Source organism: Heterodontus francisci, chromosome 2 (assembly GCF_036365525.1).
Source record: "Heterodontus francisci isolate sHetFra1 chromosome 2, sHetFra1.hap1, whole genome shotgun sequence".
In the NCBI taxonomy this organism is placed as follows: Eukaryota; Metazoa; Chordata; class Chondrichthyes; order Heterodontiformes; family Heterodontidae; genus Heterodontus; species Heterodontus francisci.
Genome location: NC_090372.1, coordinates 118,998,131 through 119,021,760, shown reverse-complemented (window position 1 = coordinate 119,021,760; position 23,630 = coordinate 118,998,131). Strand labels below are relative to the sequence as shown.

General features: G+C 42.3%; 1 protein-coding gene across 3 annotated transcripts in view; it reads right to left on the bottom strand.

The window, feature by feature from the left end:
- The window catches only part of tfpi2 (tissue factor pathway inhibitor 2), a 40,869-nt gene extending 18,317 nt beyond the window's left edge, over positions 1 to 22,552 (bottom strand). For 2 of the 3 annotated variants that reach the window (XR_010976939.1, XM_068051343.1), the window contains exons 1-4: positions 22,289 to 22,551; positions 16,199 to 16,378; positions 13,369 to 13,548; positions 13,094 to 13,267 (exon numbers count right to left, since the gene is read on the bottom strand). Coding sequence is in view for 2 of the 3 variants with exons in the window: in XM_068051343.1 (XP_067907444.1) it covers positions 13,094 to 13,267; positions 13,369 to 13,548; positions 16,199 to 16,378; positions 22,289 to 22,361 (607 nt within the window). In the remaining variant the exon portion in view is untranslated. Of the gene's footprint in view, positions 1 to 13,093; positions 13,268 to 13,368; positions 13,549 to 16,198; positions 16,379 to 22,288 lie in introns of all 3 variants that reach the window. The other variant, XM_068051331.1, reaches the window with a different exon arrangement.
- Between the last annotated feature and the right edge of the window lie 1,078 nt (positions 22,553 to 23,630).

Here is a 23,630-nt window from a genome sequence, read left to right as displayed (position 1 = left end):
AGTTGGATGATCAGCCATGATCATAATGAAAGGCGGAGCAGGCTCGAAGGGCCGAATGGCCTACTCCTGCTCCTATTTTCTATGTTTCTATGATGTGAGTAAGGAGAACTGAAGCCTGAATTGATAAGGGTCCTAATAGTACTGGGAATAGTTGATGAGTCTTTATCAGATCTCTTACAATCAAAAGATGACTTCCCTCTAGAAAAACCGATTCAGATGGTGTGACAGGCCAAGGTCAGAAGATAAAATAGGGCCATCCTGCAGGCTGAGGAGAAGCTTTGGATCTGAAAGAATCCACTGACGGTACAGTTCCTGAAGCCCAGTGTGGAAAAACATTCTAGAGATAGGACGGTCCACTCAGGGGGAAAGGAGTAAGGCGCCGTGAAATCCTGTCAGTGCTGCGGAGCCAGAAAGATCCAAAGACGTGAACAGTGTCCTGCTGAATGCTTTAATTGCAATAAGACAGGCCATTTTAGAAAGACGTGCCAGAGCAAGACCCCTTCTCACAGAAATGCCAAGCAAAAAGCCTTCAAACATAGAGCTGTGAATGAAGTGGAACAACATCCTATGGAAGACAATCCAGGAGACTTCCGAGAGAAAAATAATGACCCCAATCAGGCATTCTGGACGGCAGACATTTAGGTAAATGGACAAATTACTAACTTCAAATTGGACACAGGTGCAAGTGTTACAGTTCTGTCAGACCAAGAGCCGTGGTCGTCAACGCATTGCTTACAACCAGCTGACACTATGTTACACAGTCCAGGAAGTATTGAACTGAAGGTCAAGGGAAAGCTACAAGCAACTCTCCAATGCAAGAGAAGGCAGATAATGGAAACCCTGTACATTCCGAAAACCAAGAATTTTCTCTGTTAAGCAGAAAAGCGTGCTTAAATCCACATCTAATTAAAAAAGTGGATGAAATCAAACAGCCAGATTCCAACAGTTGCTTTCAATCAGACTTTGCAAAACTATTTTTGGGTCTAGGAAGACTGAAGACGTATAGCATAACGTTAAGAGAAGTTGCGAGACCCGTATTTATCTTTACAGCAAGAAAGATCCCAGATTCATTGGTGAACGAAGTTCAACTTCAGCTGGAAGAGATGACCAGGAAGGGAGTCATTTCTCCAGTCACAAAGCCAACAGAGTGGTGTTCAGCTATGTTTCCAGTTCCAAAACCAAATGGTACTCTTCGTATCTGTGTGGACTTAATGCAGCTTAACAAAGCAATGGCAAGGGAAACCCATCCTATGTTTTCGCTGGATGAAAGCCTGGCAAAGCTATCCAAAAGCATAATGTTCACTCAATTCGATGTGAATAGTGGCTTTTCGCAAGTTCCGTTGGACGAGAAGTCAAGATTACTCACAACGTTTATCACATCATCCAGAAGATTTTGCTTCAGTTGTTTACTATTGAGTATAACATCTGCACTTGAAATCTTCCAAAGGTCCATGTCAAACATTCTGCAAGGTCTTAAAGGGGTGATATGTCACATGGACGAAATCCTGGTCCATGGGAAATCTGTCAAACCACACGACCAGAGAGTAAAAGTAGTTTTAAGTCATCTTCATGAAGAAGGTCTGACACTTAATGATAATTGTGAATTCTCGAAAATGTCTATTTGTTTCTTGGGACATATTGTAAGTAGCAGACCCATAAAAGAAGAGAGCCATTCGTGAATTCCCAATCCCAATTTCAGTCCAACATCTCCAAATATTCCTTGGAATGGTGAATCAGTTGGTAAACTTTTTACCTAATTTGGCGCAAGTAACAGAACCATTATGATAGCTCTTGAAAAAAGATCAAGCATGCTGTTGGAACAGGCATTTAAGAATTTAGTAGATGCTGGTCTCGCCAGAGATATTAGCACATTACAACCTGCCATTACCAACTATAATTGAAGCAGATACCACATCTACAGGGTTAGGGGCAGTCCTCTTTCAAGAACAGCCAAATGAATATTGAAGACCAATCTATTATGGATCTAGAGCTTTGTCTGAGACAGAGACAAGGTATGCTGTCATTGAAAAAGATGCACTTGCACTCACATGGGCTTGCGAGAGATTTTCTGATTCCATCATTGGCCTGAAAGTGGCTCTTGAGACAGACCACAATCCCTTGATTTCCTTACTGGATGAGAAAGAAATTGCAAGGATGCGTCCGAGAATTCAGGGATTCCAACTGAGGTTGATGATGCATACCTACGAAATGGTATATGTTCAGGGAGAGATGCAAACATTTGCTGATGCATTATCAAGAGCAATTGTTGACCATCCTAAACAACAGGATGTTAACTTCGTGAATGAGATAGAGTCATTTCACAGTACACAGCGTAGCAATGGCTGAAACATCAGAAACATCAAGAAATTCATCAAACTCAAAAACAGGATGAGGAATGCATTGGGATACAACACTATTGTACACAAGGTTGGCCACAGGAATGTCCTAGTGGGAAGGTAATGAAATTTTCTTTGAATTCAGGAGACACTTCATAATCATAGATGATTTGCTGGTGTACAATGAAAGAATGGTCATTCGATTTCTCTTCGATCAGATATCTTGGCAAGAAACCATCAAGGCCACATGGGAATCGCAAAATGTAGAGCACAAACTTAATCATCTATTTGGTGGCCAGGAATATCCAAAGACATTGAAAACATGATCTTGAATTGCCAGGTATGCATGGTACACAGACCAGACCAGAGGGAACCTCTGATAACTACACAATTTCCAACCAGACCATGGGAACATCTAGGAATGGATTTATTTATGTACAGTGGAAAACCTTACATTGTAGTGATTGATTATATTTCAAGATGGATTGAAGTGAAATGATTGTACTCAACAACAACAGAATCTGTTATTAGAGCTTCACAGGAATCTTTGCAATGCATGGTATCCCTGATAAGGTTGTGTCAGAAATGGACTACAGTCTGCAGATTAGCCAACTGCTAAGTCTCTTCGACTCGCCACACTTTAGCCCGCCTTTATGGCTGCCCGCCAGTATAGTTACAAAATAAATGAGTTACTATTTGTCCATACAAAGATGCTGAGATATCTGTGAACAATGCTCAAACTACGTTAACAACACTATAGAACACATATTACATAAGGATTGAGGTCAGTTGCAATGGTTGATGGGTTAATGGGGAAGTAGTGAAGTGAAAGTGAAGTCTAGGTGCTGCTGTGATGGAGACACTTGGCATGACAGTGTGAAAGGTGCGATCTTAATAGGAAGGAACATAGGAGCAGCAGTAGGCCATTTAGCCCATCGAGCCTGCTCCGACATTCAATTAGATCATGGCTGATCATCTACCTCTTTCTACCACTTTTCCGTGCGATCCCCATATCTCCTGATGTCATTAGTATCCAGATATTTATTGATTTCTGTCTTGAACATTTGCAATGATTGAGCTTCCACAGCCCTCTGGGGTAGAGAATTCCAAAGATTCACCACCCTCTGTGTGAAGAAATTCCTCCTCATCTCAGTCTTAAATGGCCTGCCCCTTGTTATGAGACTATGTCCCCTGGTTCTGGACTCACCAGCCAGGGGAAACATCCTATCTACATCCAGGATGTCACGCCATGTAAGAGCTTTGTATGCTTCAATGAGATCACCTCTCATTCTTTGAAACTCTGGAGAATACAGGCCCAGTTTCCCGAATCTCTCCTCATAAAACAATCTTGCCATCCCAGGGATTAGTCTGCTGAACCTCCATTGCCCTCCCACCTTTGGCAAGTATATCCTTCCTTAGATGAGGAGACCCCAAAACTGTGCACAATACTCCAGGTGCGGTCTCATCAAGGCTATATACAATTGCAACAAGACTTCTTTACTCCTGTACTCTAATTCCCTTGCAACGAAGGTCAACATACCATTTGCCTTCTTAATTGCTTGCTGCACCTGCAAGCTAGCATTTTGTGACTCATGAACAAGGACACCCAGGTCCCTTTGGACCAACACTTCCCAACCTCTCACCATTTAAAAAATATTCTGTCTTTCTTTTTTTTCTACCAAAGTGGATAACTTCACACTTATTCACATTATATTCCATCTGCTAAGTTCTTGCCCATCCACTGACCCTGTCCAAGCCGCCTTACATTCTCCTCACAACTTACATTCCCACCTAGTTTTGTGTCATCAGCAAATTTGGAAATATTACATTCGGTCCCCACATCCAAATCATTGATACAGATTGTGAACAGCTGTGGCCCCAGCACTGATCCTTGCAGTACCCCACTAGTAACATCCTGCCATCCTGAGAATGGCCCATTTATTCCTATTCTCTTTTCTGTCTGTTAACCAATTCTCGATCCATACCAGGATATTACCCCCAATCCCATGTGCTGTAATTTTGTTTACTAACCTCCTGTGTGGGATCTTATCAAAAGCCTTCTGAAAATCCAAATACACCACATTCACTGGTTCTCCTTTATCTATGCCACAAGTAACATCCTCAAAAAACTCCAATAGGTTTGTCAAACATGATCTCCCTTTTATAAATCCATGTTGACTCTGCCCAATCATATCATTGTTTTCTAAGTGTCTAGTTATCACAGCCTTTATAATAGATTCGAACATTTTCCCTACTGCTGACGTCAAACTAACAGGTCTGTAGTTCCCCATTTTCTCTCTCCCTCCTTTCTTAAATAGTAATTACATTTGCTACTTTCCAGTCTGCAGAAACCTTTCCAGGTTCTATAGAATTTTGAAAGATAACCATCAATGCATCCACTATCTCAATAGCCACCTCCTTCAACATTCTGGGATGTAGCTCATCTGGTCCAGGGGATATATCAACCTGCAATCTAGTTAATTTTTCGAGCACTATTTCTTTATTAATACTAATCTCTTTTAGTTCTTCATTTTCACAAGCCCCTTGGTTCTCTAATATCTCTGGGAGATTTTCTGTATCTTCCTCTGTGAAGACAGACACAAAGTATTTGTTTAGTTTCTCTGCCATTTCCCTATTCTCTATTATAAATTCTCCTGTTTCTGTCCTTGCTAATCTTTTCCTTTCACATACCTAAAGAAGCTTTTACAGTCTGTTTTTATGTTTCTCGTTAGCTTGCATTCATATTCTCTTTTCCCTTGTGCTATCAGTTTCTTGGTCCTTCTTTGCTGGATTGTAAATTGCTCCCAATCCTCAGGCTTACCACTTTTTCTGGCAACCTCAATAGCCACTTCCTTTGATTGAATGCAATCTTTCACTTCTTTTGTTAACCCACAGTTAATTAATCTTTCCTGTTAGGTTTTCCTGTCTTTGAGGAATGCATATTTGTTTTAGACCATCTATTCTCTTGGCATTTCTTTGCAGACGGAGATTTTGGGAAAGTTGTAGTCATCGGTTGCTGGACCGCAGCTGGCTAGTCAGGCCTATCCGTGACCAGCAGATTCTCCCACAGCGGGTACAAGTGAAAGTGTAGTCGCTGCTGGGGGAAATTCGACCTATCCTTCTCCTCCTTTTCTCTTTCACGCTGGTTCTTTGCTCAGACTCAAAGGTGTCTGTAGCCTTCCTGATATAGCATCTCCAGGCATCATGATCTCTGACCTGTGCTTCCCACTGGTGATGGTTGATGTGGCACACAGAGAGGGACTTCTTCAGGGAGCCCTTGAAACGTTTGCATGGGGCCCCTCTGTTTCTTTTACCAGTGATCAGCTCTCCATACAACACGATCTTGGACAGGCGACTGTCATCCATCCGGGCAACATGACCCTCCCAACACAGTTGGCTTTGCAGGAGGATGGCCTTGATGCTGGTGATGTTGACTGTTTCCAGGACTTCAATGTTTGAGATGTGGTCCTACCAGCAGATCTTGAGGATGCTGCGGAGGCAGCGCTGATGGAAGCGCTTTGGAAGGTGTACATGACAGTGGTATATCACCCACCACTCAGTGCCATGCAGGAGGGTGTTGAGGACTGTGGCTTTGCATACTTTGAGTTTGGTCTGTGCTCTGAGGCTGTGGTTGCTCCACACTCATTTGTAGAGTCTGCCGAATGTACTGTTTGCTTTTGAGAGCCGATTGTCTACTTCCTTGTCTAAGGTGGCATCAAACAAGATGACGCTCCCCAAATAAGTAAATTGCTTGACAGCATTCAGCTCGGTTCCCTCGATGACAATGCTTGGTGGTCTATATTCTTCTTGGGGTGCAGGCTGATGTAGGGCTTCAGTTTTCTTTAAACTGATTTTTAGTCCGAAGAGTTGTGCTGCCTTGGAAAAATGTACTGTTATATGTTGCAGGTCTGACTGACTGTGGGCCAGGAGAGCACAGTCATCGGCGAAAAGGAGTTTACAGATGAGTTTTTCTTGTGTCTATGTGTGAGCCTGAAGATGCCTGAGGTTGAAAAGCCCTCCATCTGTCCGGAAGCGTAGGTAAACCCCCTCCTTAAGGTCTTCCGTTGCCTGCTGCAGCATCATCCTGAAAAAGATGGTGAACAGTGTCGGGGCCAGCACACATCCCTGTTTCACACCATTGGAGATACGGAAGGGACTTGAGTGGTCACTATTTTGCTTGACTTGTCCCGATTTGATTTTCATGAAACTGCTTCACCGCGGCCAGGAACCTGTGTGGGCATCCAAGTTTTTCAAGAATTTTCCAAAGTCCATCTCTGCTCACAGTGTCGAATACCTTGCTGAGGTCTACGAAAGTGACATACAGGCCTTTGTTTTGCTCACAACACTTTTCTTGTAATTGTCTGAGTGCAAATACCATGTCTGTGGTGCGTCTATTTGCTCTGAAACCACACAGGCTCTCTGGGAAGTTTTCTTCTGCAGGTTGCTGACTCGAAATTTCTTTGATGAGTTATCTCTAGGCCTGTTCTTGGGCTTAGGCTTGAAGTGGAATTTCAGCTTTCAACGGACGAGCCGCTGGTTTGTATGACAGTCAGCACTGGGCATGACTCCAGTATGCAGGACATCCTTTAGGTCACACTGGCGCACCAAGATGTAATCTATCAGGTGCCAGTGTTTAGAGCAGTGTTGCATCCGTGTGGTCTTGAAGTGATCTTTTTGTTGAAAGAAGGCATTGGTTATGGACAGCTGCTTTTCTGCACAGGGTTCCAAGAGTAAACATCCGTTTTCATTACAGTTTCCAATTGCATGGTTTCCGAGCACTCCCTTCCATGCCAGGCTATCACGGCCCACTCTGGCGTTGAAATCACCAAGGATGACAATTTTATCCTTGGGAGGGGCGTTCTGGATGAGTTTACGGAGATCTGTGCAGATTGAGGATACCGTCCATCATATTGTGTGGCACTATCACCGTGCTAAATGGGATAGATTTCGACAGATCTAGCAATGCAAAACTGGGCATTAATGAAGCACTATGGGCCATCAGCAGCAGCAGAATTGTACTCAACCACAATCTGTAACTTCATGGCCCGGCATATCCCCCACTCTACCATTACCATCAAGCCAGGAGACCAGCCCTGGTTCAATGAAGAGTGCAGGAGGGTATGCCAGGAGCAGCACCAGGCATACCTCAAAATGAGGTGTCAGCCTGGTGAAGCTACAACCCAGGACTACTTGCATGCCAAACTGCATAAGTAACATGCAATAGACAAAGCTAAGCAATCCCATAACCAACGGATCAGATCTAAGATCTGCAGTCCTGCCACATCCAGTCGTGAATGGTGGTGGACAAGTAAACAACTAACTGGAGGAGGTGGCTCCATAAATATCCCCATCCTCAATGTTGGGGGAGCCCAGCACATCAGTGCAAAAGATAAGACTGAAGCATTTGCAACAATCTTCAGCCAGAAGTGCCTAGCTGATGATCCATCTCGGCTCCTTCCTGAAGTCCCTAGCATTAAAGATGCCAGACTTCAGCCAATTCGATTCACTCCGCGTGATATCAAGAAACGACTGAAGGCACTGGATACTGCAAAAGCTATGGGTCCTGACAATATTCCAGCAATAGTACTGAAGACCTGTGCTCCAGAACTTGCCGCACCCCTAGCCAAGCTGTTCCAGTATAGCTACGACACTGGCATCTACCCGGCAATGTAGAAAATTGCCCAGGTATGTCCTGTACACAAAAAAAAGCAGGACAAGTCCAACCCGGCCAATTACCGCCCCATCAGCCTACTCTCAATCATCAGTAAAATGATGGAAGGTGTCATCAACAGTGCCATCAAGCAGCACTTGCTTAGCAATAACCTGCTCAGTGATGCTCAGTTTGTGTTCCGCCAGGGCCACTGAGCTCCTGACCTCATTACAGCCTCGGTTCAAACATGGACAAAAGAGCTGAACTCAAGAGGTGAGGTGAGAGTGACCGCCCTTGACATCAAGGCAGCATTTGACCGAGTATGGCATCAAGGAGCCCTAGCAAAATTGGAGTCAATGGGAATCAGGGGGGAAACACTCTGCTGGTTGGAGTCATACCTAGTGCAAAGGAAGATGGCTGTGGTTGTTGGAGGTCAATTCATCTCAGCTTCAGGACATCACTGCAGGAGTTCCTCAGGGTAGTGTCCTAGGCCCAACCATCTTCAGCTGCTTCATCAATGACCTTCCTCCAATCAGAAGGTGAGAAGTGGGGATGTTCACTGATGATTGCACAATGTTCAGCACCATTTGCGACTCCTCACATACTGAAGTAGTCCGTGTAGAAATGCAGCAAGACCTGGACAATATCCAGGCTTGGGCTGAGAAGTGGCAAGTAACATTTGTGCCACACAAGTGCCAGGCAATGACTATCTCCAACAAGAGAGAATCTAACCATCTCCCCTTGACATTCAATGGCATTACCATCACTGAATCCCCCACTATCAACATCCTAGGGGCTACCATTGACCAGAAACTGAACTGGAGTAGCCATATAAATACCATGGCAACAAGAGCAGGTCAGAGGCTAGGAATCCTGCAGCAAGTAACTCACCTCCTGACTCCCCAAAACCTGTCCACAATCTACAAGGCACAAGTCAGGAGTGTGATGGAATACTCTCCACTTGCCTGGATGGGTGCAGCTCCAACAACACTCAAGAAGCTCGACACCATCCAGGACAATGCAGCCCGCTTAATTGGCACACCATCCACAAACATTCACTCCCTCCGCCACTGACGCACAGTGGCAGCAGTATGTACCATCTACAAGATGCACTGCAGCAACGCACCAAGGCTCCTTAGACAGCACCTTCCAAACCCGCGACCTCTGCCACCTCGAAGGACAAGAGCAGCGGATGCATGGGAACACCACCACCTGCAAGTCCCCGTCCAAGTCACACACCATCCTGACTTGGAACTATATCGCCGTTCCTTCACTGTTGTTGGGTCAAAATCCTGGAACTCCCTTCCTAACAGCACCGTGGGTATACCTACCTTACAAGGACAGCAGCGGTCAAGAAGGCAGCTCACCACCACCTTCTCAAGGGCAATTAGGGATGGGCAATAAATGCTGGCGTAGCCTGCGACACCCACATCACATGAATGAATTAAAAAAATCTTATCTTTGACAGCTGGGTTAGCCTTCAGGGTTGGAGCATAGACACTGATGAGGGTTGCATGCTGCTGGGCTTGGAGTGGCAGGAGCAGGGACATGATGCGTTCAGAGTGGCTGATTATCAGGCTTGAAAGTTTAGTGGTGATAGTCTTCTTCACCATGAAGTCGACACCGAAGAGGCATTGTTCACCTTGAAGTCTACCTGACCATAGAGGGTGTAGCCAGCATTGTGTTCTGTCAGGCTGCCTTGCTCTGAGAAACGGACCTCACTCAGGGCTGCTATATCAATGTCTAGTCTGGCTACCTCATGGGCCACCAGGGCTGAGCGTCGTTGGGGGCAGCTGTTGTCACCAGAGTCAAACATTGTTCTCACGTTTCAGCAGGCGAGTTTCAGAATTTTTCTTCTTTTCCTACGTTTTGAAGTGATGTTAGGAGGTTAAGAGTTCGCCTTTTATTCTCTGTCGTGGTTTGACCGCATTAAGAGATGCCCATTTACTGCGGCAAGCCAACTGGGTGGTAGGGAGACGAGCATTTGTTTAGGCCACCATTTTTAGGCCCCTCTCCAATTTCAGAGCAAACAGTGCTGTCCTTCAGAAAGGCTGCTTGGTCACTCAGGGTGCTACCGGGTGATGATGTCGTCTCTAGGTCATCATCAAAACGAACAGTATCCTGATCCGCCTGCATGCAGGATTGGAACTGCGGCTGCCAGTGCCATCTTGCACCTGCCATTTTCACCCCTTTCCCGTCGCTACAGGACTTACTTGTTGAGTTATAGTTGGGGTGGATGGATTGCCTTCCTGCCTGTGCAGTGGTGTTTTCAGGTGGAGTACAGTTTGTGCTGACTGACCCCACTCTTTAAGCCTGGAGCTCATCTATCATGGCCCAGTGAACTGGGATGGCAGCAGCGAGGTCTCCAAGTTGTAGTTTTGGATTCAGAGTTTCCCTCTCCTAGGTGGGTTGCTGATGAAGGCTCGAAGAGACCCTCCTTCCCTTGCTATTTTATCCATAGCTGGTATACCAACAATCGTAGCCCACACAATATGGTGTGGTACGCCTTTGGTCCAGAACATGATGGTCACTTGAGCCACTTGGAATCCTCCTGCCCTGGCCGTTACATTTATCAAGAGGGACATCCGTCCAGGTGGTGTTATGTTCATCATTTCTCCCCTCACTACGTTTCACCCATCAGATGAGACAGTGTACCTGGGTATGGCGCTTGGAGCCAGCAGTGAGAGCTGGGTGTGGATGAGGACCAGTGATTCCAGTCCATCCTACAAATTGGATGCAGCTTACTGAAAATACGAAGGTACTACCTCTATCTGAACACCCCATACACCCCATGTAGACCATGTAATACCTCTTTAAATACTAGCCATTGCCTGTATCGCGTCAAATCTTTTAGTGTATTTTCCCAATGCATCGTAGCCAACTTGCCCCTCATACCTGCATACTTTCCTTTGTTCAGATATAAGGCCCTAGTTTCAAAATGAACGATATCATTTTCACACTTAATGTAAAATTATATATTAATGTAGATTAATCAGCAAAAGTACTCATTTTTCCTGACCTGGTTAGGTTATTAAATATCTTCCTGCACTGCATCCAAGACAGGGGCACAATGCAGCTGCTGCTCACCTCCTCAGCTCGCTCCAACTACACCTTTTCTTGGTGAGAGCCACAGGGCTCTTCCTTCTATTTAAAATATGCCCCTCCTGCTCCTGACTGCACCCAGCAGTCATTCCAGTGACACATCATTGAATCTAGGAGCTGCCATTGCTCTCCCAGCACCATCCATTCCAAACACCTCCAATTTCCATTTGTGCACAGTCCCTTTAAATACAGCTGAGGTCATGTCATGCAGGTGTACAGCACACTCATGGCACAGCTTGAAGAGGGAAACCCATACGTTCAAAATTATTGCTTGAATTCAATTATGATCACAGATCACAACACACCGACATGTCTTCTGGGTTTTGCACACACAATTTCATTCCCCTATGCTCTGAAGCTGCCTTCATTGGGACCAATGTCTTGTAGAAAGCCCATAAAGCAAGCTTGACTAGATTGTCTGCAGCTACCTGCTTTTTATCTCACTTGTTTCAGACCATGGTATGTGTAGGTCCACCTTATCAATGTCCAAATGTTCTTGGAAATTAGTTTCTCATTTTTGAAACAAATTGTTGCAAAGAAAAGTTTCTGAAGCATCCTTGTTAGCTCTGACGTATGGATCTTTTTAATTTGACCATTTATGTCTTTTTCGCTATCTTTTTAATCTAATTAATCATCTGATTAATGCTTAATTTAGTTTATATGAGCCTGAGTTTGTTATATGTATTGAATGCCTAACCACAAAGAGATTGTTTTATATGTTAAAGATGGCTATTCTAAACATAAGCTTTATATATGAGAAAAATATCATGTAAAAGATGAAGTTTTGCACGATGTAGGCATGTTATGCTGGGACCACACTTGGGCCTATTTATTGGGCTGCACAGTTGGTGTCTTCTCCCTACTATAGCATAGGGAATAATGTGGGAAAAAGAATGAGTTTCAAAGAATAAAGGGGCTAAAAGTTCGATTATTCCTGAAAATGGACACAGGGATCATGATGCGCAATTAACTTGCACCCGTTTAAACTTTATGCTGCTGCTAATTTAAACTTGCTGTGGAGTGGCTGCACGTCTCAGCAAGGGGCCCAAGTTTGTGTGAGGCTAACATTACTAAAACCTAGTCTGCACTACCTAAAGTCAGCCAGCACCTCTTAAAGGGGAGGTGTATTCTGGCTACAGCAGCTAGTGAAAGTCATTGTGGAAGAGTTTATGTGCTCTCTCACTGGAGAGCAACTCTGGCCGCACTAAAGATTAACAATGCAATTTGAAGTTGCAAATTTATTTAGAAATAAATTGCAGTGTATTACCAGAAAATTTGACAGCCATTGTAGGTTTGGGTCGGGTGAGAAGGTAAAAACTTTACAAGTTTCAAACCAGTCCAACCCACCTTTCATCTGCCCATTTCCAGCTTTAAAAGAAGTGCAAAAAAGACGGCCGACCAATCCACTGTCGGGAGATGGGTCAGTCAATAACAGCTTGTAAGGAGGCTGCATGTTTCCAGTTTTTTTTTGCAGGCTTTTTATTTCTTACCCTTTTACCTGGGTTTCATGAACCTTGGAAAACCCAATTGGTAGAAGGAGGCAAGAAGGTAAATGCACTTACAGCACTAATCGTGAGCCAGGAGGTGCCGGAGCATTTCCTCCAGGTCCAACAAGCTTACCCGCTTCCAGCTCTACAATTGCCAACTCCCTCCAGGATCCCCCCACCTCCACGCTCTACCCCCTGCAACTGTGATCTCTCTCTCCCTCTCTTCCTGCTCTCTACTCCTCAGTTGTGGCCTTGTGCCACAGGCCTTCCCTGCCAATAAGCATCCAGCCTGTCAATCAGGCTGGCTGTTGGGCATGAGACCTTCAGGGAAAAATGTAAAAGATATCCTGTAGTTAATATCTGCAGAACATCCAGAAAACCCATACTTTCATGTTTCCTATCCAGAACACATCCCCATGCCCCCCACTACTGCAAACACCACCCCGCCCCCACACTCTGAACACTACACCTCCCACTAAATATCAGGGCCAATGTGTAATGTGGATTATGTGACTTACGTGGTTGACAAATCTTTTGGCAAAGTTTAAGAGAAACAAAGTTATTGTCATTTCCGCCACAGCCGCTGTAACTGAATGTCTCACAAGTGCAGGTCTCTTGGTTGAAGTAAAACCGTAGGATTTCAGCTGTACAAGATCCTTTATCGTTGGGCTTGGTACAGAATGAGGGCACAACTGTAAAGAAATCATAACTTTGAAAGCATCTAACTTTATGCATTGGAAACTATTGTTCCATTTAAAATGACTTAAAGAAAAATGTGTTTTAAAATAATTACATGATCTTGGTTCGCACTCCATCTGGCAAGATGACATTTCCCTGAAGTTATTATCATTTCCATTACAGCCACCATATAAAAACTCCTCACACCGTCCTGTTGTAAAGTTGTAGAAATATCTGGTAAAGGAAGCACGGCATGGTCCTGCATCTGCCTCCAACCTGCACGCTTTAGGAATCTCTGCAATTAAAAATGTTAAATTTGTTCACATTGTTTCCCATCTATCATAAATCACAGGCAATATTACTGCCAAATGTAAAACTATAGGCTGAATTTTACTAGCTTGCTACCCATTTCGGTGGTGAGCTTCAAAGATGGCAGCCCGCACACACAGGATTTATTCCACCGAGCCGCCGAAATATTATATGCCACTGCGCAGGCACCAGCATAATTTTTAAAGGGCTCCCAGCCCTTACTTGTAATTTAAATTTTTAAAGACACATGTATTTAAAACTTATTCCAAATAATTAAATAAATGTTCCCAGCCTCTCTCCCACCTCCCCAATAAACTTACATTTCATCACTTGCCCTCTCCCACCCCCAAAAATACTCACCTTGTGTACCTGACTTTCCCCCCCATCACCCCTAGACCAATCATGTCAGTTTGACCCCGCTCCCCCCACCTCCCGCACTGATATACTTACCTCCTCCCCACTCCCTACCAGTGTTCCGCCATACTTCACTGGTTGGAGTTTGGACAGCGTGTAAGTGCCAGACATCGACCATAATATCGGAGTGGGACGGCCGGCGCAACAAGGTAAGTAACTATTCATTCATTTACACGTGTTAATATATTTAAATGGATGTCCCGTCGCCGAGCGGCCGGGGGGTGGGGGTGGGGGAGGGGGGGTGCCGCCACGAGGCCTGGCCACTGCCGGTAATATGGGGCGGGGCCTTCACAACATCAAGGCCCGTGGCAGGCCTGTCCCGGAGGCATTTTCCGGGCCCCTCCTCGCCATGACCCACAACGTCGGGGAGTGCAGCCCTATATGTTTAAATGTAGCTGAAAGAAAAGTTACTCATTTGTTATTGCCACCAATTTCACGCAAGTAATTCAAAAAAGCCAGTGAAACAGTCCTGTCAAGGAAATTAAGGGATATGGGGATACAACAACTTACAATAGCAACATCTATTTATATAGTGCCTTTAACATTATAAAAAGGTTCCAAGGTGCTTCACGGAGCATCATAAAACAAAATTAAATACCGAGGCACATAAGGAGACATTAGGGCAGATGGCCAAAATCTTATATTGATAAGCAGATATAGCATGCTGGGTTCATTCTAATGAGATTGAAGATATAAATAATTATTACAGGAGAAGTTTCCACTTTTTGATTTATCACTATTGAATAATTTGTGGCATAGTTGAACTTGATCACTGACCATTACAACTCTGGTTTGTCCCACCTTGTGCACTGACGTCATTGAAAGGGATTGTTCACACCATTACCAGACAAGCTGTCAGAGGTGTTTTCATACACAAAGCATTGGGATAAATCTCACTAATTACAATGTGGAATTCCGTACAAGAGTTCCCGATAATCTTCATAAATTTCTCTAAGTTGCATGTGATTTTTCACCTTTCCAATTTCTACTTACAGGTCACATCAGTTTTTAACAGAGAATGGCCCAAGTTCACTTTCCCTCTCAATAAGGTTAACCAAAGTCTGCATTTTCTTCATTTTTTTTATTTGATTGGGGCAAAATAAATTAATTATATTTCACATACTGTATTTTATCAAAGGACTGACTTAAACTCCTTAGCGGCTCAGTTGGTAAATTCACAAACCTGTGGGAAACCAAACCATACAAAATGAGAAGGCCCCAAATTTAATTTTTGGTCAGTGCTGAATTAGTTCAGCTCAGCTGGGGTGGAAATAGTGGGGTGCTACAACCAGCTTTAATGTCAGGCCTCAAGCATCAGAAAGGAAGGATGTCTGGGTTCCCACCCCTTATTGTGATCTAGTGATTACGGTTGCAAAGTGTGTGTTTGGGGACAAGAAGTAAGGACAAGATAAGGCTCATTGTGAAGCTTTGTGAAAAGTCTGCTGACATTTGTGTCTAAGTTTACATATGAAGAATGGTTATTTGGGTAAGGTCCCAGAGGGCATCTGGATCCCTACCTCAGCATGAAACAAGGTCTTCAAAGAAGAAGAAATAAAAGTGTCGCAGAAAAAAAAGACAATCGTTTCTTATAAATAGTGTTGTGAAAGCACTTTAAGCAAACATACTATCTAAACAGCATCAATACAGGTAGAAGCAAAATACTGCAGATGCTGTAAACCGGAAACAAAAACAGAAATTGCTGGAAATACACAGGAGATCTGGCAGCACCTGTGGAGAGAGAAACAGAGTTAATGTTTTAGTTCTGTGTTCTGTTTTTATTTCAATATTGGAATAAAGGGTCTCATAGAGAGTAAGGCCCCAAAGAAAGGATGGGATTTTTCAAATTTGCATTCATTCTTGGAAATGTGAATTCAGAAAAAGTAGTTTTAAATCATCTTAAAGCAGTATCACTAGATATAAACTTTTCTATGAAATAATCTGGCAAAATCTTTGCAGATAATTTTTTAAAAAGCAGGAAAAATCTAAATATTAACACTTAATGTGAGAATAAGTGTAAAATAATATTTTGTTCTTCCAATTGGTAGTTTGTAAGCATCATTTGCACAGCTCAGTTTAATCAGGCATTCAAACTCTATTTAAAGCTGTTCCAATAAGCAGGAACTCTCGCCCTTCCTGTCACATATTTTTTTTCCAAATGAACATGCCCTGTTGGCAAAGCTGCATATTACTTAACAGGAAACAATACTTGAACAGAAACTTACTTTTAATTCTTCGGCAATGCAACGAGCATTCTTTCAGAGTTTCAAAGTTATTTTCATTACCCATGCAGCCACCATATGTAAATTTCTCACATATCTGAGTGTATCTGTTGTAATAAAAGCGAGGGAACAAGGCTTTACAGGGTCCTATGTCTGGTAACAGTAAGCAGACTTCTCGGTTGTCTAGAAAAATACAAATGTAACTTCAATAAAATTGCATGAAGACTGAGTTAGTAAACAGAAGTCCTGGTGCCTAGAAACATGAAACAATGTAAATCCAAACAATTACTGACTAATAAAAGTACCTCCAGAATATAGAACTCAAAACGCTGTCCTTAGCCAGTGCAATATCGAGTGCGCTATTACTGCCTCAGTCCCTTGTGCTGCACGGAAAAAAATCAGCCAGATTCCCATTTCTGATCACCAGCAGTGACTCCAGATAGAAAATGCATTTGTGTGGACTTTCAGTCATGAGTAGATTGAATTTGTTGTGATTCTGTTCTCCCCTATGGTTGGCTAGGGTTCGATATGAAAAATGGCTACTCGGGTGAGGTGTTGGAGGGGAGCAGACACATGTGACACCATAACTCAGCAGCCGTCTTTGTTTCCAGAGGAGTGGAAAAGAGATGAGAATAGACAGTAAACTGTTGCGATGGAAAATATCACCTACAATTTAAAAACTCTAAATGGAAATATGGAATGGCCAAGAATGAGGCACATGTGTTTGTTCATATGAACATTGATTTTTAACTGTTGCTGGAGTGAGGAAATGACTTGTTGAACAGATCAGCCGTGGCTGGAAAAAATATTTGCATACTAACAGACGGTGCTTGTGTAGACAAAGGACCATTCCCTGACACATTCAACCCACAATGGATATTGATTACCGGACAGTGAGAGGCTGAGGAAGCATATTCCAGGGCCTGATGAGTAATGCAATCCACAGGGGCCAGGACTGTTTGGACCAGCTAGTCACATGACTAGCTGGCTGCTCCAGGAGTTTTTTTGAACTAGCCACAAAGAGTTTGAAGAGAAAGACTGTTTGCTCCTGGACTGAGAAGATCTCTCCTGTCTGCTCCCACGTCTTTCTCACGGAACTCCAAATCCACTGAAGACACATGAACCCCAAGAGAGAAAACAAGATTTAAGAAGAATACTTGGCCCCAACGAAAAGCAAGATCTACCTACAATCAAGGACTCTACTGTGAGCTCAAAGATCGGTAACAAAAACCCTCTTTAGAGATTGCCTCAAACACTTCCACTCAGTTCTGTCTCTATCTGCATGTGTGTATCGCATATGCATGCTAGCATGGGCGCATTGTGTATCTGTAGGCATTAACCGAATTAGAGTTTAAGTTTAACAAATTTCAACTTTGCTTTCTTTAAGCTTAAGAAAGCCTGGTCATGCTGGTTTCTTTGCCTTATAATTGGAAAGCGGTGAACAAGGATTCACCAAGGGGCAGCTAAAAACATGGTGTTTTAAAAATTAAACCCTGTTAGGGTCAGATCAGGTGAAGGCTGAGAGGGACCCCGAGACACCTTTCTCACCTGGTTGTCAAAAATCAAAATACTGCAGATGCTGGAAATCTGAAATAAAAACAGAAAGTGCTGGAAATACTCAGCTGGTCTGACAGCATTCTTGGAGAGAGAAACAAAGTTAGTGTTTCAGGTCGATGATCTTTCATCAGAACATTATTTGCAATTGCACAGCACTTTTAATGTAGAAAACATTCTGAGCACATCACAGAGGTTAAATGGATGCCAAACAGGAATGAAAGAGTTAGGAGAAATGACCAAAAACATGGTTAATAAGGTACATTGTGAAGAGGTTATTAATGGTGGGGCAAGAAGAAGCAAGGCAAAGACATTTAGGGAGGGAGTTCCAGAGAGTAGGGCAGAAGCAGCTGAAGGCTCTGCCACCGAGAACAGACAAAAGGATTAAAGAGATTTCACAGAAGGCGATTCAGAGAATTGAAGGGTGTGGGCGAGGCTGTAAGGCTGGAGGAGGTTGCAGAATTAGGGTGAGACTAGGTCATGAAGGGATTTGCAAAAGAGGGCAAGGATTTTCAATTCAATACATTGGAAGTGAGCAAGGATGGAGGTGATGGGTAAAAAGCCCTAGGGAAAAAGAGGCTGCATGATTTGGGCAAGTTGGGGTTTGTGAAGGGTAGAACATGGGAAACTGGCCGTTAGAACATTGGAGAAGTCAAGTCCAGAGATAACAAAACTGTGGATAAGGGTTTCAGCAGCAAATGGCTTGAGGTAAAGGCAGTCACAGGTTGTGGAGGTGAAGGCAGGTGATCTTGAGGGTGAATGATATGGGGTCTGAACTACAAACTAGGAGAAGGATGGACCTATGACAAGAGTTGTAGAAGCTCAATAAGATGACTTTGGTCTTTTCAATGTTCAATTGAAGGAAATTCTGACATTCATGTGAATCTCACAACACAAATGTGGTCATTGTGTTGAGAGACAAGCTGGAGTAACATTGCTGTGTCGAGCTAAACAATTAGATGACCTGTTGTGAGAATAACTGGAGCATGATTTGAAAATAGCTTTTGACACTGAAATGTGAAGGGAAGTGTGCACTAAAAAGATCTGCCTTAATAGGTGTTAGGGCACAGTCAAATGTTGTGTGACAGTTTACCATAATCACAAAATATTGATAGTGAATAGAATAGTTTCTCCATTCATAAGGCTTTAGGAAACAATTCACATTTCCAGTTCCAGTGTTTGATAAATAAAATATTGACGCGTTATTAAAACATTTTCTAACTTGGAGCAATTTGATGTTAATGAACATAAATCTGCATTGTAGTCCTATTCAGCTTTCAAGTTAAGCATTTGAAATTTTTAAGTCTGAGCGACCATAACAAAATAACTGCGTACTAGGAACATTGGACTAGTTTAGCTGCAAAAATTAAACATCAACTTTAGATCTAGTGAAAACAGGTGTCAGCTGTGGCACAGTGATTACACTCTCATCTCAGTCAGAAGTTGTGGGTTCAAGTTCCACTCTAGAGACATGAGAACAAGATCTGGGATGATGCTTCAATGCAGTACTGAGGGAATACTGTACAGTTGAAAGTGCTGTCTTTCAGGTGAAATACTAAACCAAGGCCCCGTCTGCCCTCTCAGATAACTATAAAGGTACCCAAGGCAGTATTTAAAGAAGAGCTGTGGAGTTCTCACGGTATCCTGGTTAACATTTATCCCTCAACCAACATCATTAAAACAGATTATATGTTCATGATTATGGTTGTGGACAAGTTGGCTGCACTTCCATAGCACTTAATTGGCTGTAAAGCACTTTGGGATATTTTGAGTTTGTGAAAGGTGCAATATAAACGCAAGTCCTTTTTTCTTTAACAGGGCATCTAATTTTCATTTTGATAACTTAAATGATCCTTTACTCTTCTTATGTGTGTTTTAAAAGCAATCAAACATTAATTAAGTAATGGATTTATTGTGAATTTGTCATTCACCTCAGAATGTGTGTGATCCTCTTATATTAGGCTTGTACTGCCCGGTTTCAGATTTTAATGCAGCACAGAAGTGCCAATACAGAACTGTTTAACCTAAATCAGCTCTAACCATGTCAACTGCTCTGATACCAATAAATAAATGGAATGCAGGTAGTACAGTAACATTCTGTAAACTACAATGCAGTACCTGGCACTGATACAATGCTTCATAACCCAGTACACATCATGACTTCACAATCTCAAGGCATGCATTGCTCTTTGGACTAAACAAATTACTGATCTAGCCAGGCAAAACATCAGCAAAGCAAATGTATTAAAAAAGGCAATAAATGTCTGTATTTTAACACTTAATAAAAATTCTACATTATACACCTTTTTTTCTTTTTAAATATAGGAGCATAATGTGAAATTACAGAATACAAACAAGTTACCATTAGTTTTCTTTGTTTTAACCCATGCATCACTGCTTTACATTTTTGCTTCCAATACAAATGAGATTCAGGAAGTATTCTGAAAACAGAAAGATCTGCTGCATCTGGAACCTGAGTGAACAGGGCAAGCAAATTTCTGTCTCCAGAACCAATCGGATTAAAGGATTGTGAAAGTAACTGCACAAGAACTGAAAAGAAAGTGCAAATAATAGTGGGTGAATTCAATGTTAAATCAGGTACAGAAAGTTAAATGGAAAGGGAATGGTTCATTTGATTAAGAAAGAAACAAGACACAGAAAGGAAAAGTTTTTTTCAAAAAATTAAATTGTACATTTTTAAAATCACCAACAGCAATTAAAGTTGGAAGGAATGAGACTCCACACTTGTAATAGTTAACTTTCGGTGCCACAGAGGTTTACTGGCAGTAATTAATGCTTATCACATTGTTAAAAGTGTACTCAGATTTGAAATGACTTTCCTTAACTTTCTGTGGTGAGTTTAGTTTGGATCTGCTGTGCAAATATAGCAACTTCATGCCATTCAATGCATTTTAGTCCTGAGGCAGATAGGAAGATGCTACTTTCATAAAGTGAACAGTGGAGATTTGCAACTCAGTTAGCATACTTTGGATTTTTGAGTTTAACTGCACATCTGCTGCTGACCTGAAGTTGCTGTACCATCTGCACACAAACGACAATGATGCCATTAGCTTCACTGTTACTTTGACACAAAATCTGGACCAGTCATTATCACTCCAATGGAGATTTCTACGGAGAGTCAAAACAAAATGGATTTGAGGATAGGAAGTATCAGAGAAGTACTCCACCCATTGCCTCATAGATTATAGGTTGGAGTACAGTACTTAACTGTCACTTCCCTTTAATTACACAGGGTTTTAAGTATATACAAGGATAACTGCTTAAAATACATTAATGAACTCTACCGTAGGACACTTAGAAATTGAATATTATGAGTATGACTTCTGTTGTGTTTAATCAAATTCTTATGAAAGGGGTACACAATAGGTATAAACATTTCAATATAATTAAATGAATTTAAATTTAGTTGGATTAATCATCCTCCAGATTTGTCCCAGATCAAATGCAATGCTGACCCAGTCTAATACAAAATACCAAGTACAGAGTGGCATTGACAAACTTCTATCCTGAGTCACATCCTAAGCTAACAACATGGGTCAGTTTGAGCTAGAATCTGTTATGTTGGCTATAGCTTTTGGAGTCAAGGTGTAGCTAATGTCTAAAATGGGTCACCTGGAATTTCTGCCTTGTAAGCCAGAGAACTGGAACTGCAAGTCCTTCAGACATCAGAATAGCAGTGTCATCAATGCCATGCTTTAAACAGAAGTTTCATCACATCAGCTAACACAGACCTAGGTGCTAAAACTAGCAGTAATACGCATGTCTTCTGTTTATGACTGTTTAAAGCTGCATTTACACTGGGGAAAGTCTCTCCAATACAGGAAACGTAATCCCCACTGTAGAATAAAGTATTTCCAGGGTGGGAAAGAGAAAAGAAAGATATTGGAGAAATTATTCCAAGAGGAATGTGGGGAGAAGCAATGAAAACGTTAACTGTAATATAAGTTACAAATAATAAACAGGAAGTCTTCAAGTGTGAACTCATTCCAATAAAATTAGTCCAAACTGTGCCTTAAAAACCTTCACTGATTAGGGAGATTTTTGAGGCACAGTTTAGATGAACTCCACTGTGAATTCAAGCAAGGATGTTGTTAATTGACTTCGTTTAACATTCTTCCAGTATACTGAGTAAATCTAATGGATGTAAATTACCAAAGTGTCTGATGCTGAAATTCAGTGATTCTGCCAGTCTCTGATATCACATCACTGATAATCCCTAATTCTACAAAACCGAAGTACAAGCTCACCAGTTTCCTACTTTATTAATAAGCACGGAAGAACACTCCACATTTTCGTGTATTTTCGTTTCTGCTGCTTTACCAGCAAAGCTGACGGTAAATTCTAGCCCCCGAGCAGGGGCTGTGATAAACTTGACTACCCCGCGAAGATTCAGTTCCGAAACTTCTCAATTTGGGTCCTGGTTTTCTCCTTCGAAAGCACAGCGCAACTACTTTTAAGTAAGTTACAATTGTTATCATTGTTGTTTTAAGAAAATGAAGAAAATTTTGAACCTTTTACCTTTCAACGTCATGCCAAACTGTTGAGCCAGCAGAAAGATGCCGCAGATCATGGTGAAAAGCTGCAACTTCATGATTTTGACAGAGACTGAGTTTCGCTGTCAATTTCTCGCTGTGACTCGTGACTTGAGGCGACACTGGATCAGAGGAATCAAGTGGACTCTTCAAGTCTCTCGCTTGATGCTCGAACCTGGTACATTTATAGAGCGGGTTTTCCGGCCACTGCTGTCAGTCTGGCTCAAAGATGCTCCAATGTGACTCCAACTGGAAAACCAATGACGTCAACTTCAACTTTGCCATCATTTTCTGAAACCAGTATAAAGTGCAATCAATGGTCCATATAATTTCCACAATGTCTGCTATCCCAATGCACGTTTTATATCATCCACAATTATATTTCCCATAATTTTTACCAAAATATAATTTTTGTTCTGTACCGTTAGGTAACCCGCGTTATGTGTGGCTGGATTTTTCAGTGTAGAGTTTATGCGCTTTTTGAAAAATCCTGTCGTACAGCTCAACAGCCGTACAAGTCAAAAACAGTGCAGACGTGTGGAGACAAGTGGTTGCATAGGTTATGTGAATTAAGCTGTAGAAATACACACCACTCCATCGTTTATATTGGAATAAAAATATCAAGACATAAAACACGAAAGGGAAGATCTCCATTGGTAATGGTGATTTAAAATGGATTTTGTATGTATTTTTAATGTAGGAAACAACATTTGACATTGTGCTAAGAATTACGCTGACAACCAATTTAAGATTGTCAGTAGGCTGGCAGTGTGGCGCATTTGAGTGTACTGGAAGCTACATATATTAATACACTAGGGTCACTGACCCGAAACGTTAACTCTGCTTCTCTTTCCACAGATGCTGCCAGACCTGTTGAGTGGTTCCAGCATTTCTTGTTTTTATATTATATATTAATACACAGTGCCCTGTTCTTTGCATCCAGAAAGAACATGCACAAACATTGCACATGGTTCAGCTAAACAAAATAAGTGACAGCTGTTCATTGGCTCATTCCTCAGGGCAATGCCTTGATGCTAAAATCCACTGTGACAAATTGTTTGATATACTCACTACATGTGTAACCAGGATAAGTGACTCTTATCCCACAAAGTTTCAAAGTTACTGTTACGACCAGGTGAGAAATGTCTCTAGGGGTCTTTTGCGGTCTTTACCTGGTGTTATTGTAACAGGGTTTTATTTTTAAACACACTGTGTTTTGAGTTCCCCCCCTTTTGTGAATCCTTGTTCACAGCTTTCCAATTATAAGGCAAAGAAAGCAACACACCAGGTTGTCTCAGGTTTAAAGAAGAAAGATGAAATTTTATTAA